Source organism: Pteropus vampyrus, unplaced genomic scaffold (assembly GCF_000151845.1).
Source record: "Pteropus vampyrus isolate Shadow unplaced genomic scaffold, Pvam_2.0 Scaffold144, whole genome shotgun sequence".
Taxonomy (NCBI): Eukaryota; Metazoa; Chordata; class Mammalia; order Chiroptera; family Pteropodidae; genus Pteropus; species Pteropus vampyrus.
In genome coordinates this window covers 3159790-3179137 of record NW_011888925.1, presented here as the reverse complement: position 1 = coordinate 3179137, position 19348 = coordinate 3159790, and the positions used below count along the sequence as shown (strand labels likewise).

Genomic DNA, 19348 nt, shown 5'->3' with positions numbered 1-19348 from the left:
CCTTTCCCCCGCCCGCGGGCACTTGTCCCCACAGCGCAGGAGAACGCGCGCCGCGGGCAGAACAGAGATCCGCGAATGTCCCCTCTCTCGCTCACCCTTTTTCCTCGCCGTCCATCTGTCCCTCCCTGTTACCTTTCTTTCCTCCTGTCCGCCGCTAATTTCTTTGTCCCATCTGCGTTTGAAGGGGGCCCTGGGCACCTGCTTTAGTCCTGGCCCAGACAGGATCACAGGGTCTGATTCATCTTGGTCTAAATTCCTGGGATGGGATCCGGAGTCCGGGCTGCGACCGAGAAAACCCCACACAGGAGCGGGGCGGGATCCATCGGCAAGCCAGCCCCGACAGACTGGGAATCCTCGACACTGTGATCGTCTGTGTTTCTGTCCATTTGTCTTTCCCTCTCAACCCCATCGCCAAGTCTCTCTCTATCCTCTTCTCGAGGCAGCGCAGTCTGGTGAGCTCCAGGAGGCTTGACCTCTTCTTCCTTAACAGGTTGGGGCCAATCGAGACCGCGAGATGCTGAGACGTGCGCGGGGTCATGCAGCGGGCAACTCCCGCACCCCCGACTCTCGATTTTGGGCACCGAAGGGCGCCCGCTGCAGGCTGGGGGGACTCGGGAGGCTGCAGGTGCCCATTTCCTGTCGGGGGGCCGCAAGCACGTGTCGCTAGGGGAGGGAAGGAGCGGCGTCCGTTCCGCCGAGTCACGGCGGCCGAGTCACGGTGGCTGACTCACTGGGCGCCCCTCCCTTCCTGGCACGGAGCGGCCCGGGCTTGGAGAACTTCAAGAGCGGGAGATACCGCCCGCGGTGCCTCTGGCCCGGAACTGGGGTCACTGGGCCACCGGGCCCATAAGCGTTGGGCCAGGGACACCACTGTACCGACTTGCCTGGGCTTGAGTGGACGCTTCCCGGACGACTGGATGCCCACACCCAGAGCCCAGCCCCAGGGCTTGAACCCAGTTCTCCTCCCCAAACACTGAGTCCCCATCTCAACCCATTTCTCACATTTCTAGCTGAAAGAATCGTGGCAGTTAATACCTGGAGTGCATACAGTACAGCCAGGCATCGTGTGGGGGCAGTTTTCGCCTCATTTATAGTATTTTACAGAATCTTAGACCCAATTGATTTAAAAACTCGCCATTATTTTTGCCACTAAAATTTTTTTAAAAATTGCCAATTAAACTGTGATTTCAGAGCTACTAAAGGGTACTTCGTAGCATCAGTGAAATGCCGTAATCCTCACCTATGACAGCAGTAAAAATGAGGAAACTGAGGCACGTTGAGGATAAATAAGTTGGTCAGAGTCATAGCCAGTAAGTGGCTGAGCTAAGATTAGGAATGCGACAGCCTGAACGCAGAGCAGTGGCTCTTGCCCACCACAGCCCCTGGTACCCGCCACTTACCAGGTTCTGTCGCACACATTCTCTCACCTGAGTCTCTCACAGCCACCTTCAAAGTTAGAAGCTGTAATTATCCTCTTTGTACAAATGAGACTCAGGCAGGGTACAAGGGTGGGTAAGAGCCTGGTTACCTGGACCCAAACCCCATTTTCCACTTATTGTGGATGACTGTTTTCTTGCCTGAAAATGAAGATACTGTTGTGCAAATTATATGAGTCAGTATTTATAAAGTGGTTGGGACAGTGCCTGGAATTCACACTTTATAAATACTAGCTCTGATGGAGAAATGGAGTTACAGAGAGGTTATGTGACCTGACTAAAGTCACACAGCTCAGGAGCAGGGACTTGTCACTAAGTCTGACTGCTCAGCTGTGCTCTTTTTGGTCTCTCAGCAGCTGTCTTGAGGGTGGACAGCATTGTGGCTTCTGTGCACTGGAAGCCCTCAATCCATACAGCCTCACCCCCGGCCTTCCATTTCTTAACCCTCAGAAATTCCACCTCGTGCCAAGCATCAACGCTGTGAGTGGCAGCCAGGAGCTGCAGTGGATGGTTCAGCCTCACTTCCTGGGACCCAGCAGCTACCCTAGGCCTCTGGCTTATCCCCAGTACAGCCACCCAGTACAGTCCCCCCGGCCAGGAGTCATCCGGGCCCTGGGGCCACCTCCAGGGGTGCGTCGACGTCCCTGTGAACAGGTAAGAAGCAGAGGCATTCACTGCCCTGGTTCTGATGCCCACAGGAGTGCTGAGGTGCACAGGCTAAGCTCTTGCCCAAAGGGAGAACACAGGCTTAGAAGGGGGAGAAGGTAGCACCGCTAGTGACCATTGGCCAAGGTAGAAAGTGAGAGAAGGCCCTGGGGAGACCCAGAGGGCACTAAGCTCACTCGTGGATCAGTAAAATCTTCCTAGGGTGGAGGCAATATTAGCCTAGAAGAATACATAGGATTTACATAGAGTCAAAGGAAAGGACATTCGGGGTAGAGAGGATGACAGGAGCAAGAATGGGGGTGGAGGTGAGGTATATATGTGGAAAGGTGCATGGGCAGTAGAGGGTATCCACCTGCTGACATGTATGGAGAGGGCGGGCCTATGCTGTTTATGTAGCTAGAGAGAGAACAGAAAGGAGAGGGTTCCCTTTAGCTACCATCCGGATCTCAGTTTCCTTATCTCATTTAAAACACCCCTGGGGAATGTACTCTGGTTTCCCCCACATTACAGCCAAGGAAATGAAGGCACAGAGAGGTAAAGTCACTTGCCCAAGATCACACGAGTAATGAGTAATGAGACAGATCCATGCAATTCTAAAGTTAGATCCTAACCACCGGGCCACACTATCTCACCTGGAGCTAAGGGAAGGCTCGAAGTAGAGTAAGCTGGGAATTCTTGTTTCCCCAACCTGCGTTCCTGCCCACAAACTGCTAATAAAGTCCTTACCAAAATAAATAAGAGATAGAGGGTTTTTAAGGGAGTAGGGCCTCTTTCCTCTCCCTGGGGCATTTTGGTGTATGAGACTGTAGTGAATGAGGTTTGCCCATTAAAGAGATTGCGCTGACATCGGGTAGAAGATGGGGAAGGAGTTTGCAATCCTGGATTGGCCAGGGGAGGCTTTCCCAGAAACAGAATGGCTGGCCTTTGTGACCAGCTGGAAGGGGACTGGTGTGAGCCCCAGAGGTAGGCTCCTGGACTTTTTTCCTTCAGCCCTGTCTCAAGGGTGGCCTTTGATCCTGGGTACTCTTAGACTGGGGCTGTGAGCTGTGAGTGGGGTCCTTTTGTGAGATGTGCCCTCCAACAGCTGGCCTGTCACTTGACATTGAATAGAATGAGTGGATTTTAATTTCTGCTCTAGGACCATAAACAAGTTATTCTATTCATCTTCCCTGGGCTTTAGTTCCTTACATGGAAAGTTGTGTTAAGAATCTACCTAAAAAAAAGAAGAAGAAAGAAAAAATAGAATCTACCTAAAGCACTTAACTGGAATACAGTAGTTTCCCAATAAATAATTATTTAGAGGCATTCATTAGCCGCTCCTAGTGTTTATATCCCCTAGAGAAGAGATTTGGTTATCAAGAGATTAAAAAGAATAGGGCCCTTAGAAAAACAGTGGTCCAGTCGCAGGGGTTCCAAGGAGGAAAGGCCACTTCTGGCTGAGGAATGAGAGAAGGCTTCCCGGAGGCAGAGGCATCTTAGTTGAGTCCTGTGAGATGAGAGGGGTTAAGGTTTGTGGAGGGGCGGGGGAGGGCATTCCGAGAGATGGGCTTTGTAGTAGGCAAAATTTGGATGCAAGGAGGAAATTTAGCTAATGCGAATTCACTGAAGCGTGAGTGCGGGGAATCTCTCCGGAGTGCGATAGCCCTTACCGCGCAGAATGAGGGCGCCCCCGCGCTGCCATGCCCTCCACCAGAGTCCCACCCGCTGCCCCATGCACCAGGTGAGTGCCAGGCAGCCAGCGGCCCAGGACCCACGCCATTGCTCCCTCTACCCCCCAGATCAGCCCGGAGGAGGAGGAGCGCCGTCGAGTGAGGCGCGAGCGAAACAAGCTGGCCGCGGCCAAGTGCAGGAACCGGAGGAAGGAACTGACCGACTTCCTGCAGGCGGTGAGCACCAGCCGGTGCGGAGGGTGTCCAGGCCCCGGCTCACCGAACCCCTGAAAGGCCCCGGCTCCCGTGAGCCGTGGGAACCAGGGGGCACTAGTATATGAAGTCCCCTCCCCCAGCAGTCCTCCGGCGAAAATGACGAGGAAAAAGTAGTTAAAGATCAGTTGCAGCACACCTTACTCGGAGCAGAGCTGACTCGGAGATGAAGCTGCGGCAGACAGTCTCCTAAAATGCCCCCGGGCCCTCTTTGGAGACGTGCCCATTTTCTCCCAAGGGCTCATGGGAGTTGTAGTCCAGACTTGCTGGAGACTCCCTACTCTCCCTACTCACCCTACTCCCCCCGCCCACCCCCAATCACTACCACTGCGGAAGGCGACGCGGCATTCGGCCCTCATCTTCTTGACTCCTCTCCTAACCCTCTGCCTGCAGGAGACCGACAAACTAGAGGACGAGAAATCGGGGCTGCAGCGAGAGATTGAGGAGCTGCAGAAGCAGAAAGAGCGGCTGGAGTTAGTGCTCGAAGCCCACCGCCCCATCTGCAAAATCCCGGAAGGGGCTAGGGAGAGCAACACTGGCGGCACAGGCGGCACCAGCGGTACCAGCGGTACCAGCGGCACCAACAGCCCACCAGCCTCCTCCCGCCCTGTGCCTTGTATCTCCCTTTCCCCGAGGCCTGTGCTTGAACCTGAAGCATTGCACACCCCCACACTCATGACCACCCCCTCTCTGACTCCTTTCACCTCCAATCTGGTCTTCACCTACCCCAGCACCCCTGAGCCCTGCGGCTCAGCCCACCGCAGGAGTAGCAGCAGTAGTGGGGACCCATCCTCTGACCCCCTTGGCTCCCCCACTCTCCTGGCCTTATGAGGCACCCCAGCCCTCCTCCTTGTGGGTGCCCCCTAGCCAACATCTTCTCATCCATTGGTCCAGCTGGCCTGGGCCATATTCCATGCCCAACCCCAGCAGGTTCTTCTCCATCCCTCCAGATGAGACTGAGCATATTTTGCTTCCTGGTAGAGCTAGCTTGGGACCACCAAAGCTGCCCACTGTTTTAGAGCTGGCCTCTCTAGCACAATTTGCACTAAATCAGAGACAAAATATTTCCCATTTGTGCAGAACTCCTGGCAGCCCCAAAGGACTTTGTAGATCCCTAGAGGTCCTCTGGAGCCCTAACCCCCTCCAGACCACCCCTGTAGTCGTCATATCCCTCTTCCTGTGATCCACACAACCCTACCCCTTGACAGGTGATATGCTACCAGCCTAGAACACTAACTCACCCAGCCCCACTGCCAGCAGGACCAGGTGATTGAACCAGGGCATTTTGCCTGCCTCTCCTGAATGGCACAGCTCCAGTGTCAGAGGATTCTGTGATGAGCTGACTTCCAGCTCCCAGCTCTGAGAAGACTTTAGCTCCAGGGAATCCAAGCCTCCACCACAAGGGCAGCTGCTATTTATTTTCCTAAAGAGTATTTTTATACAAACCTGCCAAAATGGAATAAAAGGCTTGAAGCTCTGGCCTGGTTTCTTTGGACCCAGAGGCTGAAAGAACATTTGGAGCCAGAAGCCCTAGGCTTGGGTCTCAGCTCCACCCACTCACTGCATGACCTTGGGCAGATTATTTGATATTTCTGGACCTCGATTGTCTTATCTGACAAATGAAGCTACATCTGCTCTGCCTCATCTCCAGGACTGAGAGGAAGAGAGTGCTGTGGGATGCAAGCCAAGAGGATTATCATCTTCCTTCTAGTGGGGGCCCACCTGCTCCTGCCTGAGCCACAGGAGAGCGCTGTTACTGCTGTTAAGACGCTTCCAGCCACAGGGGAGGTGGCTGAGTGGATTCTAGGCCCCCAACACCAGCTTCCTGCCCCCATTGTCTTGGGCAGGAAGGAGCCCGGAAGGGAGCTGGAGCCACTTCAGGGTCAGGATCACCTCCTGTTCTGAGGCCTGACAGGGAAGAGGGGGGTTAGCCAGCGTCTGAGCCACGATCCCACATCCCGCCCCAGGCTTGAGGTAATGGGGAGAATCGGACTCCTTAGTTCTGTAGCTCCTCCGGATGGGAATGATACTGTCTCAACGTCCCCGCCCTTGTTCTAACCTCGACGAGTCCCAAACAGACGCTGCCCAAGCCACGGGCTCTGCTTCCGTCCGTTTATTAGCCTCCACCCAGCCCCCTGCAAGTCCCTCCGCTCCAGCCTCCAGTCCCCCTGCTGCCCCGCCAGCGAGAGCGAGGGGCCCTCCTCAGTGCCAGGGTTTCTAAGTCCATGCCAGCGGCCTCTCTTGCGCAGCTGGATCGGCTTCCAGGTCCCGAGGTCCACTGCATTCCGGGAGCTTGAGGAGCCATCCAGGCGGGAGTCGGCACTAAGGAAGCTGCGTCCTCAGTCATCTGGGGAGCAGGCCAGGGGCAACTGATCGGGACTGCCAACGCTGCCGGTGCTGGAGCTTCCATCGCCGAGGTCGCGGGGCCCGCAAGGGGGCAAGGCGAGCTCGGGTGTCGGCCCGGCGCCTGAGCTCCCCGCACCGCCGGGGCCGCCGCGGGGACCCCACTCCTCGCCCAGAGCCAGGCAGAGCTCCTTAAGCGCCAGGTTCTCCCGCAGCAGCTCCTCCTGGCGGCCCTCCAGTTCCGCCAGCTTCTGCCAACAACCGCCCAGGTCCTCGCGCACAGCCCGGGATGCTTGGGTTCCGAAGAGCTGCCACTGGCGAGCGGCGCGCCGCCCACGCTGGCGCTCGGAGTCCAGGAAGCAGCAGAGGTCGCGCAGCTCGCGGTTTTCGGCCTGCAGGCGCCGGTTGAGCTGCTTGAGCTCGCGGATCTCGCCCAGGTGACCCTGTAGCTGCCGATTCACCTCCTGCATGAGGCGGCCGCGCTGCACCAGAGCCGCCAAGCGCGCCGCCTCCTCCCGCCGCAGGCGCCGCACCAGCTCCTCCTTGCCTAGCGCCGCCATCTCCTCGTCTGTCAGCTCCTCCAGGCCGCCCACCTCGGCCTCCATGGCTGCTCAGGCCTCTGGAGCATCGCCTGCCCGCCGCCGCGGCCCAGGAGCCCTACGTCGAGCCCAGCGCCTCTAAGGCTCAGGCTCCAGCTCAACCAGCCGCAGGCTGTGGCAAGATAGCATAGGGGGCAGCAGCCGCGCGGGGGTGGGCACGCGGCGGGGCGCGCGCCGGGGCGTGGCTGCCTGACGTCAGGAAGGACAGCCAATCCGGGGAAGCCTCCCCGGGGAGGGGCGGGGCTTGAGCGCATGGAACGGTCCTTCGCCCACTCCCGACCGCAGAGTCCCTGACTCTCCCGGACACTGAGTCTCAGCGTCCTCTCACTTCTCACCAGTCAACCCAAAACTAGGCGCTTCGTACCCCCCAGTTCCAAACCTCCTCAAGTTCGAGCCTAGGCCTCTCGGCTTCTGAAAACCAAGACTCGGGGTTCGGCCCCTGAACTCTCCAGCCCACTCCGACAGAACACCAGACCCACCGCCTTTCCATCCTTCCTAGCTTAGCTCGAACTCGAGAATCTCTGCTCAATGAGCATCGCTCCCAGCTCCTCCGAACCCTAAGTCCAAACGTCCTGGCTCACCATCAGCCTAACCTCCCTCTCACGAAGGGTTTCCTGCCCTGGGGTGGTTAACCGGGGGACATACAAGGGATTCGTTTGTTCAATAAACCTTTATTGTGTGTAAGACCCATGCAGAAATAAGCTCGATCAAGATTCTTATCCTGTCCTCAAGTCAGTCTGGCAAGGGAGAAGAGCTGTGGTAAACAATTAAATGAAGGAAGGGCACGGTCTGAGGGGATTCCCGCCCCTCCGCAAAAGGTTTCCCAAAAGAGGAGATATTCGAGGGTCTCTGAAAGATGCACAGGACTTTTGTCAAGTAATAATAAAGCTATTTCAGGGAGAGGGGATAGCATGATGAAAGATGCTGGGGTCTGGAAGGGCCTAGATGCTTTAGGAACAGTGAAAGCAGCTTGATTTCTTTTTGAAAGGCAGGTGCGTAGAGAAAATTTGGTAAGAGAGGGAGAAAACAAAGGTAGTCAGAAGCCAGATTCTTAAGGGGCTTTCAATACTATATTGGAGTATTTTCACAGGCAAGTAAGGATTTTAAGCAGGGGAGTAACATTTTTAAATATTCATTTTTAAAACAATTATTCAGGCTGCTCCGTGTGGGATGGATCATGGGGAGAGAATGTAGGCAGGGAGATTAGTAAGAACACTGTGTCAATGGGCAAGGAGAGCTATGCAGAAGGACTGGGCCAGAACAGTGCCAGTGGGGGTGGAGAAGACAAAACAGATACTAGAAATACACAGGAGACAAATCCGCAGAACTGAATGTGGAGAGAGGAGTCTGAGAGAAAGCCTAGGTTTCTGGTATGAGAACTGGGTGGATGTTGGGTGGGGCTATCTATGAGATAGGAATGCAGGAAAGAAACAGGCTGGGGAGACCAAGAGGTCTGCCTAGCTTTTGAGGGCCTGTGGGAAGACAGCGTGGAAAGACTCACAGATGGGCGGCCCTCCGGATGTGGACTTCCAGCAGAGTTCTGAGCTGTAGAATAAGAGAGGTCATTAGTTAGTGGCAGGGCGGGGGCCCGGGGGGGGGCGGTGTTAAAATCCTGGGAGCAAGTGCCCAAGACCCAGGAGAGATGCTCACCCGCAGGATGGACTGAGGAGCTCTCAGCAAGGGTCTTTGGAACTCGGCCTGGACATCTTTATTATTGAGAAAAGGTTTAGGATTGAGCCCTGCGAAACCCCTAAATTTAGGATACAAGTCAATGTACGATGGCCAGGAAAGGGGCAGAGAAAGTGGGGGTGGGGGGAGGGAACAGGGGCAAGTGATGGCCGGAGGCTTCGATTCCCGACATCTTCTTGCAAACCCGGCTGGGGTCAGGGTGGGAGTAGGGACAGGGGAGCTGGGGATTCCCCCTCCCGCTGAGAAAACGGGCTACCGCACCGCCTCCGCCTTTTCCCTCGCCGTTCCTGCCCCACCTTCTCTGTCCCGGAAGTGGTCCTTCTCTGGCTCCGGGTGCCGGAGCCGAATCTCGGCGCTCCCGGAAGTGGCCCGGCGGCGGCGCGCCCGGCCGGGGCAGTGCTCGCTCCTGCTGGGGCGCTGCAGCCGCACCCGGGTCCGGGCGTCGAGATGACCAGCGAGCTGGATATCTTCGTAGGGAACACGACCCTCATCGATGAGGACGTGTATCGCCTCTGGCTGGATGGTTATTCGGGTCTGTGGGGGGCCGTCTAGGGGAGCCGGTGGGGCCGAGCCTTTGTCTAGGATGGGAGAGGGGGCGGGGCCTGGACTTGGGCTTTTTACCCGGTAGCGAGCAGAGGGAATAAGGTATTCCAACGTATGGAGGTTGGAATCCCTGGAGGGGCTCTGAGGTCGGCGCCCACTCCACAGTGAACGACGCGGTGGCCCTGAGGGTGCGCTCGGGAATCCTGGAGCAGACGGGCGCCACGGCAGCGGTGCTGCAGAGTGACACCATGGACCACTACCGAACTTTCCACATGCTCGAGCGCCTGCTGCACGCACCGCCCAAGCTTCTACACCAGCTCATATTCCAGATCCCGCCCTCCCGACAGGCGCTGCTCATCGAGAGGTGGGGAGCCAACCAGTCTGACCACATACCCATTTTGCAGGCTGAAACTGAGGCTCAAGGAGGGACTGGACTAACCCCGGCCTTGAGAAAGTTGATAACAGAAGGGGCCAAACCCAAGCCCAACCTTTATGGAAAGTCAGTAGTGTCCTCTGCCTCCACACAGGTACTATGCCTTTGATGAGGCCTTTGTGCGGGAGGTCCTGGGCAAGAAACTGTCCAAGGGCACCAAGAAAGATCTGGACGACATCAGCACCAAAACAGGCATCACCCTTAAGAGCTGCCGTAGACAGGTGGGCACTACAGCCTCCTCCCCACCAACATAACATCCCACCTATAGTCCACCCCTTTACTCCTTCTCTTTGGCCACTGTCCCATCTCCAGTCTAGTCCCCCAATTCTGATTGTGGCAGCAGCTTCATACGCAGTCTCCTCTTGCGTTTTTGCCCCTTACAAACCATCCCCTACTCTTCGACCAGAGTGACATTTCAGAGCCCGTAGCTTTCCCCCCGTTCATAAACTTTAATTCACTCCAACTCCCTCCTGGATAGTAGCCACACTCTAGCCACACTTCTTAACCTTGACTGTCATGCTCTCCCGTGATCTGGTCCCCACCAGCCTCTTTAGGTTTATATTTCCCCAATGCCCGGCTTTCTTTTGCTCATGCTGCTCCTACCTGGAGGGTACCATTCTTAGTCACATGAAATCCAGGATGGGGTCAAGTGTCACCTCTACAAGCCTTTCTGGTGGTGCCAGGGAGAAGTAACCCTTTTCCTGGGCCTTTAGTGTCTTTTCTCTGTGTCTCCAGTGAGCTCCCTGAATACAGCTTAGCATTTGCTCATTTTTGCCTTCCTGGGCCTTAGTCCAGCATAAGCTTGTGAAGAAATAGAGAGTACAATGTTAAAATGGGGGTGAATTCAGAGGTAGGAGTGAATAATGTTTATCTGAGGTAAGATAGCAGAAGCTAGTAGATACTCATTCATTGAATTGATAACAAGTAGTAATAACTAATAGTTTATTGATGGAATAACAGATGCTATATGTAGTGTCTGTTGACTGGATAGATGGATAGGTAAGAGAGGGTGAGAGACCAACAGTTTATTGGGTGAGCAGCCTCTGACCAATCCACCCTCCTCCCCTAATTGCCCTGCAGTTTGACAACTTTAAGCGAGTCTTCAAGGTGGTAGAGGAAATGCGGGGCTCCCTGGTTGACAACATCCAGCAACACTTCCTCCTCTCCGATCGATTGGCCAGGTGAGGGACCAAGTGAGAAGCTATTCGTCTCCCCCATTCTGCACACTCCTTCCCTGGGCCCCAAGGCTGCTCCACCTGCCCCACCCCAACCCACTTGACCTCCTGGCTGTGTTAGGGGAATGATCACTCTTGGTCTGTACTTTGGCCTGAGTTCAAATCCCAGCCTGGCCACTTACCAATTGGGCTGTTACGAGGTGCTACATGTAAAGCGCATGGCACAGTCCCTGGTGCTTAGAAAGTGCTCAGTAAGTGGTAACCATTGCCCTTGTGGTCTCCCGCTGTATCCCTAGACCTCTTTGCGCAGATCCAGAGGCCCAGAGATAGGTGACTTGAAACATGTCACACAGTGAGTTAGAGCAGAGAGAGGCTAGAACTCGGATGCCCAACCGATGTTGCAGGTGGGAGCTGCTTGCTCAGAAGGGATTTTTAGCCCTGACAGGTCCACTCTTCCCTCCCTGCAGGGACTATGCAGCCATTGTCTTCTTTGCCAACAACCGCTTTGAGACAGGGAAGAAAAAACTGCAGTATCTGAGCTTTGGCGATTTTGCCTTCTGTGCTGAGCTCATGATCCAGAACTGGACCCTTGGAGCCGTTGGTGAGGCCCCCACTGACCCAGGTGCCTGGACACCTCCCCACACTCTCAGGGTCTGCTTCTTCCCCAGCACTTTCTCCTGCAGGCCCCCAGTTTCCAGCAGGCTTTCTTCTTCAGGGACCCCTCCCCAACCACTTCTGCTCATAGTCCAGTTTCCCCACACACACCTTGTTTGCAGAGAAAGGACCCACTACCTCTCTATGGCCTGGGGCAAGTCACTCCACCTCTCTGACACTCTGCTTCCTCTTCCATCTTGGGGTGCAATGAGGTGGTGGGTGAGGAAGGCTCAGGATGTCACAGGAGAACATTTTATCTCTCACCCCAACTCCCTTCATGGGCCTCACTCAGACTCCCAGGTGGATGACATGGATGTGGACTTAGACAAGGAGTTTCTCCAGGACTTGAAGGAGCTCAAGGTGCTAGTGGCTGACAAGGACCTTCTCGACCTGCATAAGAGGTAACCTTGAGTTTGGGGGGCGGGGGTCTATGGAATCCCCCTGAAGAGAAATTCCAGGAGGCCCTAGGCTTGACCCTGTCTCCCTGTAGCCTGGTGTGCACTGCCCTCCGGGGAAAGCTCGGTGTCTTCTCTGAGATGGAAGCCAACTTCAAGGTCTGTGGCCCAATCCAACCTGTGCCCCTTGGGCATCTTCAGCCTCCAGTGCACTGTCCCACTGGGAATTCTTGCTCATGCTGTAGATTGGCCAGCAGGTGGTGCTGCTGCTCCCTCTGCCCGCCTGTGACTGGGAACCAAGTTCCTAAACTTCAGGGAGTTGTTTGAGGGAGGTGGATGGATTTAGGGAGGGGCCTGCCCCTCTCCCAGCGTCTGGGCTCAGCCCCCAGCCTGTGGGGCAGAAGGCAGAACTCCTAGGCTCCCTGCCCCACAGAACCTGTCCCGGGGGCTGGTGAATGTGGCTGCCAAACTGACCCACAATAAGGACGTCAGAGATCTATTTGTGGACCTTGTGGAAAAGGTGAGCTGTCCTGCCTGTTGCCCACCCATCCCCAGCATGGCCTGTCTCTGAGCTGTACCAGTGCTAGATGTTCCCTTGGGCCTACAGTTCGTGGAGCCTTGCCGCTCTGACCACTGGCCGTTGAATGATGTGCGGCTCTTCTTGAATCAGTATTCAGCATCAGTCCACTCCCTGGATGGCTTCCGGTGAGAGACCCCCAGGCCTCCTGTCCAACGTGGCCTCGCCCTTGCCAGCCTCCTGCCAGGGCCTGGCCCTCCTGCAGACTCAGGGTTCCTTGTTTGCCGCACTGGGGGTGGAGATCTCTCTGTGGACCAGAGTCCTGGCTCCACCTCTTAGAAGCTGTGAGCTGACCTTGGGCAGGTTCCTTAATCTCTTCATGCTTCAGTTTCCTCATATATAGACCGGGAGTGATAATGAGAAGGATCATAAGAATAATGTGAGGATTAAAGAGCGAAGGCACATAGAGCACTGAGGGTGGCGTTGTGACATGGCGGGCTGCAGTGAACTTCAGCCATCACCATCATCATTATCGTTGCAGGCACCAGGCCCTCTGGGACCGCTACATGGGCACCCTTCGTGGCTGCCTCCTGCGCCTCTATCATGACTGAGGCCCCCTCCCACTTCCCGGCCACACGGACAATAAAGTTGCCTTGACTTTGGAGGAGCCTGTGCATGGGTGCCATAGGGTTCATGTGTGGGAGGTGCGCACGTGTATGTATCGTGCATAAGGATCTGTGTACGTCGACTCTGCGGGCACTAGGATGTGTCAGGGATGGTATCTGTGCTCCCCCGTCCATTTCCCCACCCAGCTGCATTCACTCGGAAGACAGGGTCTTATCCTGGTTTATTCGACCTATATCAAGACAGTTGGGAGGACAGGTGAAGACTTTGGGGTGAGGCCAGCAAAGAGGCAGCTGGCATAGCAGGAAGGCACTGAGGGGTAGGCTCAGGGAGGGCAGGAGACTAGCTGCTGCTTCCTCTTAACTGGATGGGTCACTCGGGCAGTAAGTGGGTACTTGGTGATGCCGCAGGTGTTGCTCCCTCGGTGCAGACGGAAATAGCCCTAGAGAGTTAGGAGACATCAGGACCAGAATATGGGGAGAGGCCCATCCTGCCCTGTCCCCCTGCAGTAGATCACACTCACCTTCTCACCCCAGCTGGCCCCCCAGGAGTTCTTCAGGATCCAGTATGGGATGGAGTGACGAGATTTGGATGAGACGGCCTCTGCCCGCCTCCCCGCCACTGACTTGCTCTTACCAAAACCCACCAGCAGGACAGAATGGTCCACAAGGTGGGGGTCACAGGTGTTGGATGTGGCCTTGATCACACCGGTCTGGTATTGCTGCAGGGGCAGGGGATCTGAGTCTGGGGCCATATCCTCTATGTGGCCTTCCCCCATTCCCTAACCTGTCCTACCTGTAGTAGCTTCATGTTGATGGTCACAGTGATGGGGCCCTCAGTGGCCAGGTACCTGGCAATTTCTGGGGGTAGAAAATGCCATCAGTCCTTGCCTATCCTGTGCCCCCTGTTCTCAGCTCATGGGTGTCTCTCTCTCTCTCTCTCCCCCACACCCTCATCCTTCTATCTCTGTCTATATCCAAGTTTGCCTGCCTCTGTCTTGGTCTGTCTCTGTGACCCCCACCCTATGCCCGCCCAGGTCTCCACCCCACACGCACTCATCTCGCAGTCCGGCAGCATGATGAAATCCTGGATCCAGGCCACGTTTTTATGCTTCTTGGCCTGGCACTTGTGGGTTCTGACTTTCCCCTGGTATGGGTAGTCCTTTTCGCTGGCCAGGCCGCCTGGAGATAAACAAAGTCAGGAGGGAACTCAGCTCTGGAACATCCCCTCACCCCACAGCCACCCGGAGAGATTGGGTACTCACTGTTGTTGAGGACAGTTATGAAGGCGTCCCAGATGAAGCCGCCCTCACAGCCATTCCCACAGCGGGTACAGTCGACTAGCTCTGGTGCAAAAAGGGACAGTGTGGGTGGCCAAGCTCCAGGCCCCATCCTCCCACCGGCACACATGCCCCCTCTCAGCCTTACCCTGCACGGAGACTTCCACAGGCTGGTGGTGTTTAATGCCCCACAGGGCCTCGATGTTGCCTGCTGCCGCCATGGCCCAGCAGCAATTGCAGTTCTTCTGATGGGGAGGAGTGAAGGGCTGGGTAAGTGGTCCAAGCCTTGCCCTCTCCTCTCCCTCCCACCACTGGGGCTGGGTGGAGGCAGATACCTGGTGCTTGACAGAGGAGATGACACCAGACTTCTTCCGCCAGTCACAGGTGGGGGGCACTGACTCACTCCACTCATCAGACCCTACCTTTCTGTCCATGTTGGGGGCCCTTCCAGCTGCCACTGGATGCCCATAGAGCTGGCCAAACTCCTCCTCTGGGGGACGGATGGGACAACCAAGTTCACAATATTGACCCTTTCTCCCCCCTATTCTTCTCTTCCCACTCCAGCTATCCATATCCTTGGCCATTTGAGTCCCCATAATACTCTGAGAGACAAAGGCAAAGATGCCAAGTCCTCGAAAGAGATCACTTTCCTCGCTCGGGTGAATTTCCCTGCACCTGCTGCCTCGTCCCTGAGCTGGGCTGGGACACAGACCTCCGGAGTACTTGTCCGTACTCTCAGCGATTTGGGACAAGCACCCAGACCTCTGGTCCTCAGGGTCCCTCTCTGGGAAATAAAAGCCAAAAGTCTGCCATGTCCATCTCCCAGTATCCCTGGATGAAGCTCTGCTTCCACACCCACCGCCTAGAGGCTAGGAGGCATCCTAGTACCTGTCAGGTCACTGAATGGGGTCACCCCGAACTTGGCTGTGCCCAAGTCCTCTTCCTGCTGCTGCTGGGCCCGGGCCAGGTTGTGCGCAAAGATGTTCAGGCGGCGAGCATGCTCTGGTTCAAAAGGGGGTTGTTCTAGGCTGGCTCCCAAGCCCCTGGGGGCAGGAAGTGGCCACCTGGCTGAGCAGTGTCCTGCCCACACTTGCCTAGATGAGCCCGTGCTCCTTTCCTGTGGCCCCTTTAGGCCCCACTGCAGATACCTGGGTCAAGGAAGTGGCTCCCCAGCCCACCTAGGGTTGGGTTTTCTGAGAAGGTAGGAAGGGGGTGGGGGGAAGACAAGTAAAGGATCTGAAGGCAGAGTGACTCAGAGGGGAAAGATGGGTGTTTGGAGACCCGTTTCCTGCTGGGTCACCTCCGCTTCCACTTTACACCTCTGACTGCAGGTCTGGAGGTGGGATGTGGTGAGGGTGGGCAGGGTGGGGTCCAGATCCATGGCATGGGTATCGTGGGGTGAAAGAGGCCTACAGATTATCCCCCCAAGGGAGCTGAGACCCAGAGACAATGGGAGCAAGGCTGGCAACTCATGGGGCAGAGAGGGAATCCCCAACTTGGGGACAAAATGGGTATCTTTGGGTGTTTGCTAAGTGAATTCATGACTAGGTGGTCGCCTGCCTGCTGCCTGGAGTCACCGGAAAGTGGCTTTGAAGGTGAGGCATCCTGCAGGACTGTGTAGACCCCCAACAGCTGCCACCTCCCTCCAGGTTCATGGTAAATAATGAGCCTGTCCTCCTTTTGCATCCAGAAAACCAGGGGGTACACCTCAGCCCTGCTGCTGTCCCGAGTGGCCTTAACTAAGCCCATATCCACCCTGAGCCTTGATTTCCTCGCCTATTAGGTGGGAGAGGTGGGGTTGGCCTGGAGATATGCAGGTCCCGTGATACCTGCTGGGTTCAAGTAACTCCGGTTGTACTGGGTCTGGAATAAAGCGAAGACCTCTTTCAGCTCCAGTGGCCGGGGACCTGGGTCCTGGAAGGAACCGGGGTGGGAGGGATTCGGTGACCACATCACAGTTCCCAGCCAGGCAAGGACTGGGCTAGATCTTCCAGTTGGCCTGTTCTGTCTCCCTGTGTGAGCTTGGCCACATTAGTCACCTCTCCAGCCTCGGTCGCTCCCTCTGAGACATGGGAACGAGGCAGTTTCTGAAGGGATGAGTCCCAGGCATGGGGCTTACAGAGCGAAAGGTATGGGGAGCAAGTTGCGGGCACTTACCTGGCTCCTGAGGGAGCCCTTGATGCCTTGGGCCAGGCTTGCCACCAGGAGGGCCAAGAAGCAGGAGAGATGGACCGTTGGTGTCATGGTGCTGCCAACCAGAGTGCTGGGGGCAGGAAGCTATGTAGACCAAGCTAGGGGGACTGAGAGGGTGGAGCTGGAGAAACCACAAGGGAGAAACCAGGCAGGGAGGGGAAGGTGGACTCCCCAAGCAAGAGGCATTCAGGCTTTTGTCTCTACAGGGCCCTCTGCCTGTCTATTCCCCACCCCAACCCTTTTTCTTTATTCAACAGAAGCTCTCTGCCCACCTTGTTCTGGGCTATTCTTGGGATACAGAAATAGATCTGTCCTTAGGGCAACATGAGGCAGATCCTAAGACGGCAGTGACCTAGGGCCCTCAGTGTTGTGACAGGGAAGCCCAAGGGGCTATGGGAGCCATAGGCCCCTGACAACTGAGTGTGGATGGAGGGTGGTCAGTGCCCCCTGGGGAAGCACTCTTGCTCATCCTAAGAAGCTTAGCTCAAGGGTCAGGTCACCTCCAAGAAGCCTTCCCTGCTCCCCCATCCTCTGGTGCAACCCGCAGCCCCTGGAGCCCTTGCTGTGCCTGCAGGGCGAGTCATCTCCCTTCAGACTGATGCAGAAAAGGATAAATTCCTCCCCCTCCAGTGGCCCTGCACTGAGAGTGAAAGTGTTCTTGACCGAATGCAGGAAAGGGTTCAACTGTAGTTCAGAGTTAGCGTCAAAGGAAAGTTTATTAGAGAAAGGTTAACACCCTGTAGACTGAGAAAAAGACCAAGATAGAAAGTGAAGACAGGAAGCCTGAGTGTTCAGGGAATTCAATTTGTATATCATTCTTAGTTTCTGTGAATCACAGTTTAAAGACTTTGTTTACCCATTTTCCTTTGACAGGATGGGTATACAGTGTGAGAGGCCTGCTGGCAATTCCCAGCCTTCGATCCATAGATTCCCCATCATTTTAGCCATAAGGAATGAATGATTTTGTTTACTTTGTGTAGGGCGCGACTTAAAGACTCTGTTTTCCTTTCATGGTGTGCGTAAATGGTTTGTTAGTCATCCCAGCAGAAATCTTCCCTCGTTCTGTAGGTTCAGGCAGTAGAGCTGAGCAGCATATTGCAGTCTGAGTGTAGCTTGATCGAACGTTTAGTCCTCTTGCTTCCTCCCTATATTACAACCACACCAGAGGTGTCTGATGCGCCTGCGTTCTCAGCACCCAGGATGGGGCTGGGCATGGAGCGGGCTCCATGAGCATTGTGTTTGTTGACTGAACAACTGGTCATCATGGCTTTTAAACAGGGAAGTGCAAGGTCTAGGGGACAGCAAGTGGCAGCTACTGCCTCCTTCTGTTCCTCGTTCCTGTTACAATCCAGGGATGAGAATGAAGGGTGTGGACAGGCCTCAGGGGACAGAAAGGTAACAGGGTTGGCAACTCAGACAGAGCAAGGCCAAGGGCTGAGCAGGAGTGTTAACACCTTTCCTGCTGCCTGGGTTATAGGGGTCCTTGGGCTGGGGATCCCTCCCTTATGAGGCTCCAGGCTGGGAACCAGGGCCCCAACGTCAGAGATGGGTGAGAAAAAAATGGCTTTCCAGAGGTTCCATGGGAGAGAGGGAAGGGCGGAGGGCTCTGATCATTGATTCATGTGCTCACTACCTCATTTCTTCATTCATTAGAAATCTTCCCAAGGCTGTGAGGCCCCATTGTGCTGTACCACCCCCACTCTCTCCAGTAAACCAAGGGACCCCTCTATATGGAAAAAAAAAGAGCCATGCTACCTGTATTAAAATGCAGTAGACAGACCATCTGCAGAAGGGGAACTGGTTCTAGAGCCCAGTCATGTGCCCCAAGTTGGGCTTGGGCTGTGTGTGACCTATGACTAAGGCCCCTTTTCTCACCCCTCAGAGCTGGAGATCCCACTGTGGGCACTAAAGGGGTATAATAAAATCTGTCTCTGTGGTGGTGGGGCTTGTGGAAATTTGGGGGAGGAGGGACTGGGGCATGGGGCTAGGTGGCCTTCATTAAACGTGAGGCAGGAGATTTTAGTCTTTTTTGATCAGTGCTGTGCCCCTGGTGCCCAGCACAGAGCTTTTCCAAGGTGGCCACTCAGTAAACATTTGTTGAGTGAATGAGTTAATTTCCTCACTTGCTCACTCATTTGTTAATTCACTTGTTCATCCTGCATTTCCTGGCTGGCATGCAGTGGGGGCTGGGCCAATGGCCCAGGGGTCTCGGGCTCACTGCCTGGGAGGAGCTTACAACCTGGTCAGAGAGAGACACCAGTCAAGATAAGGCCTGGTGACCCAGTGCAGAGGGATGAAGGCAGGGAGGTCAGGAAAGGTGTTCTGAGGAGGCAACTCTGAGTGGCAGGTGACCCCAGGCCTAATAGTACAAAGACAGAGGTTCAGGTCCAAGTTTGAGATGCCAACTTGTGCACCCAGTCATTCCCCTCGGATGCTCATCTCTCAGCAGCAGTGACAATTCCTTTGAGTGGAATGACATTGTGGAGCACCTTTGAGCTTGGCTGGCACAGAGTAGGTGTTCAAATGATGAGTCCTTAATGCTCTATTGTGGGGCAAAGAGCCCAGAAAATCTTAGAGTCAGAAGGACTTGAGTTCAAATCCTGTCCTTACCACTCTGGCTGCGCCTGGACAAATCTCAGCCTCTTTCACCTGTGAAAGGGGGTGATAATGGCCCCGCTTCGCTGGCTTGGCAGGAAGAGAGCATGAGGTGAATGCTAATGCCTGGAATGGTTAGATCTTGATAATCAAGCACTAATATTTTTGTTGTTTTTTATAAATAACGACTCTACCCCGAAGACTTGAAAACTCATATTCGAAAAGATATTTGCACACCGATGTTCATAGCAGCATTATTCACAGTGGCCAGGACATGGAAGCAAC

General features: G+C 55.2%; 5 protein-coding genes across 9 annotated transcripts in view; 2 read left to right on the top strand and 3 right to left on the bottom strand.

Moving 5' to 3' along the window:
* The window catches only part of DRAP1 (DR1 associated protein 1), a 19616-nt gene extending 19144 nt beyond the window's left edge, over positions 1-472 (bottom strand). The window contains exon 1 of the mRNA XM_023535829.1: positions 133-472. The gene's annotated coding sequence lies outside the window, so the exon portion shown is untranslated. The remainder of the gene's footprint in view (positions 1-132) is intronic.
* Positions 1-5503, top strand: part of FOSL1 (FOS like 1, AP-1 transcription factor subunit) — a 24070-nt gene extending 18567 nt beyond the window's left edge. The window contains exons 3-5 of the mRNA XM_011368979.2: positions 1880-2090; positions 3881-3988; positions 4418-5503. Of these exons, the coding sequence (XP_011367281.2) occupies positions 1944-2090; positions 3881-3988; positions 4418-4855 (693 nt within the window). The 5' untranslated portion in view covers positions 1880-1943 and the 3' untranslated portion in view covers positions 4856-5503. The remainder of the gene's footprint in view (positions 1-1879; positions 2091-3880; positions 3989-4417) is intronic.
* Positions 5504-6122: 619 nt separating this feature from the next.
* Positions 6123-8876, bottom strand: CCDC85B (coiled-coil domain containing 85B). Its single transcript, XM_011368870.2, has one exon. The coding sequence runs from the start codon at positions 6970-6972 to the stop codon at positions 6364-6366; it is 609 nt and encodes a 202-aa protein (XP_011367172.1). The 5' UTR covers positions 6973-8876; the 3' UTR covers positions 6123-6363.
* A 107-nt stretch (positions 8877-8983) lies between these two features.
* Positions 8984-13036, top strand: FIBP (FGF1 intracellular binding protein). 4 transcript variants are annotated; one of them, XM_011368869.1, is made up of 10 exons: positions 8984-9187; positions 9364-9562; positions 9726-9852; positions 10712-10812; positions 11274-11407; positions 11753-11861; positions 11951-12014; positions 12289-12375; positions 12463-12560; positions 12914-13036. In XM_011368869.1, the coding sequence occupies exons 1-10, from the start codon at positions 9103-9105 to the stop codon at positions 12981-12983; spliced, it is 1074 nt and encodes a 357-aa protein (XP_011367171.1). In that variant the 5' UTR covers positions 8984-9102; the 3' UTR covers positions 12984-13036. The 4 variants fall into 4 exon arrangements, with proteins under 4 accessions (XP_011367171.1, XP_011367169.1, XP_011367170.1 ...); XM_011368867.1 differs by having other exon boundaries at positions 11274-11428; positions 12914-13034; XM_011368868.2 differs by having other exon boundaries at positions 8999-9178; positions 11274-11428; positions 12914-13034.
* Positions 13037-13202: 166 nt separating this feature from the next.
* CTSW (cathepsin W) lies at positions 13203-16870 on the bottom strand. Of its 2 annotated transcripts, XM_011368865.2 has the most exons (10): positions 16433-16864; positions 16105-16189; positions 15164-15277; positions 14611-14765; positions 14424-14520; positions 14261-14341; positions 14052-14177; positions 13792-13856; positions 13520-13717; positions 13203-13438 (listed from the first exon to the last, which is right to left on the bottom strand). In XM_011368865.2, the coding sequence occupies exons 1-10, from the start codon at positions 16517-16519 to the stop codon at positions 13322-13324; spliced, it is 1125 nt and encodes a 374-aa protein (XP_011367167.1). In that variant the 5' UTR covers positions 16520-16864; the 3' UTR covers positions 13203-13321. The 2 variants fall into 2 exon arrangements, with proteins under 2 accessions (XP_011367167.1, XP_023391593.1); XM_023535825.1 differs by having other exon boundaries at positions 14424-14765; positions 16433-16870.
* Positions 16871-19348: the final 2478 nt, after the last annotated feature.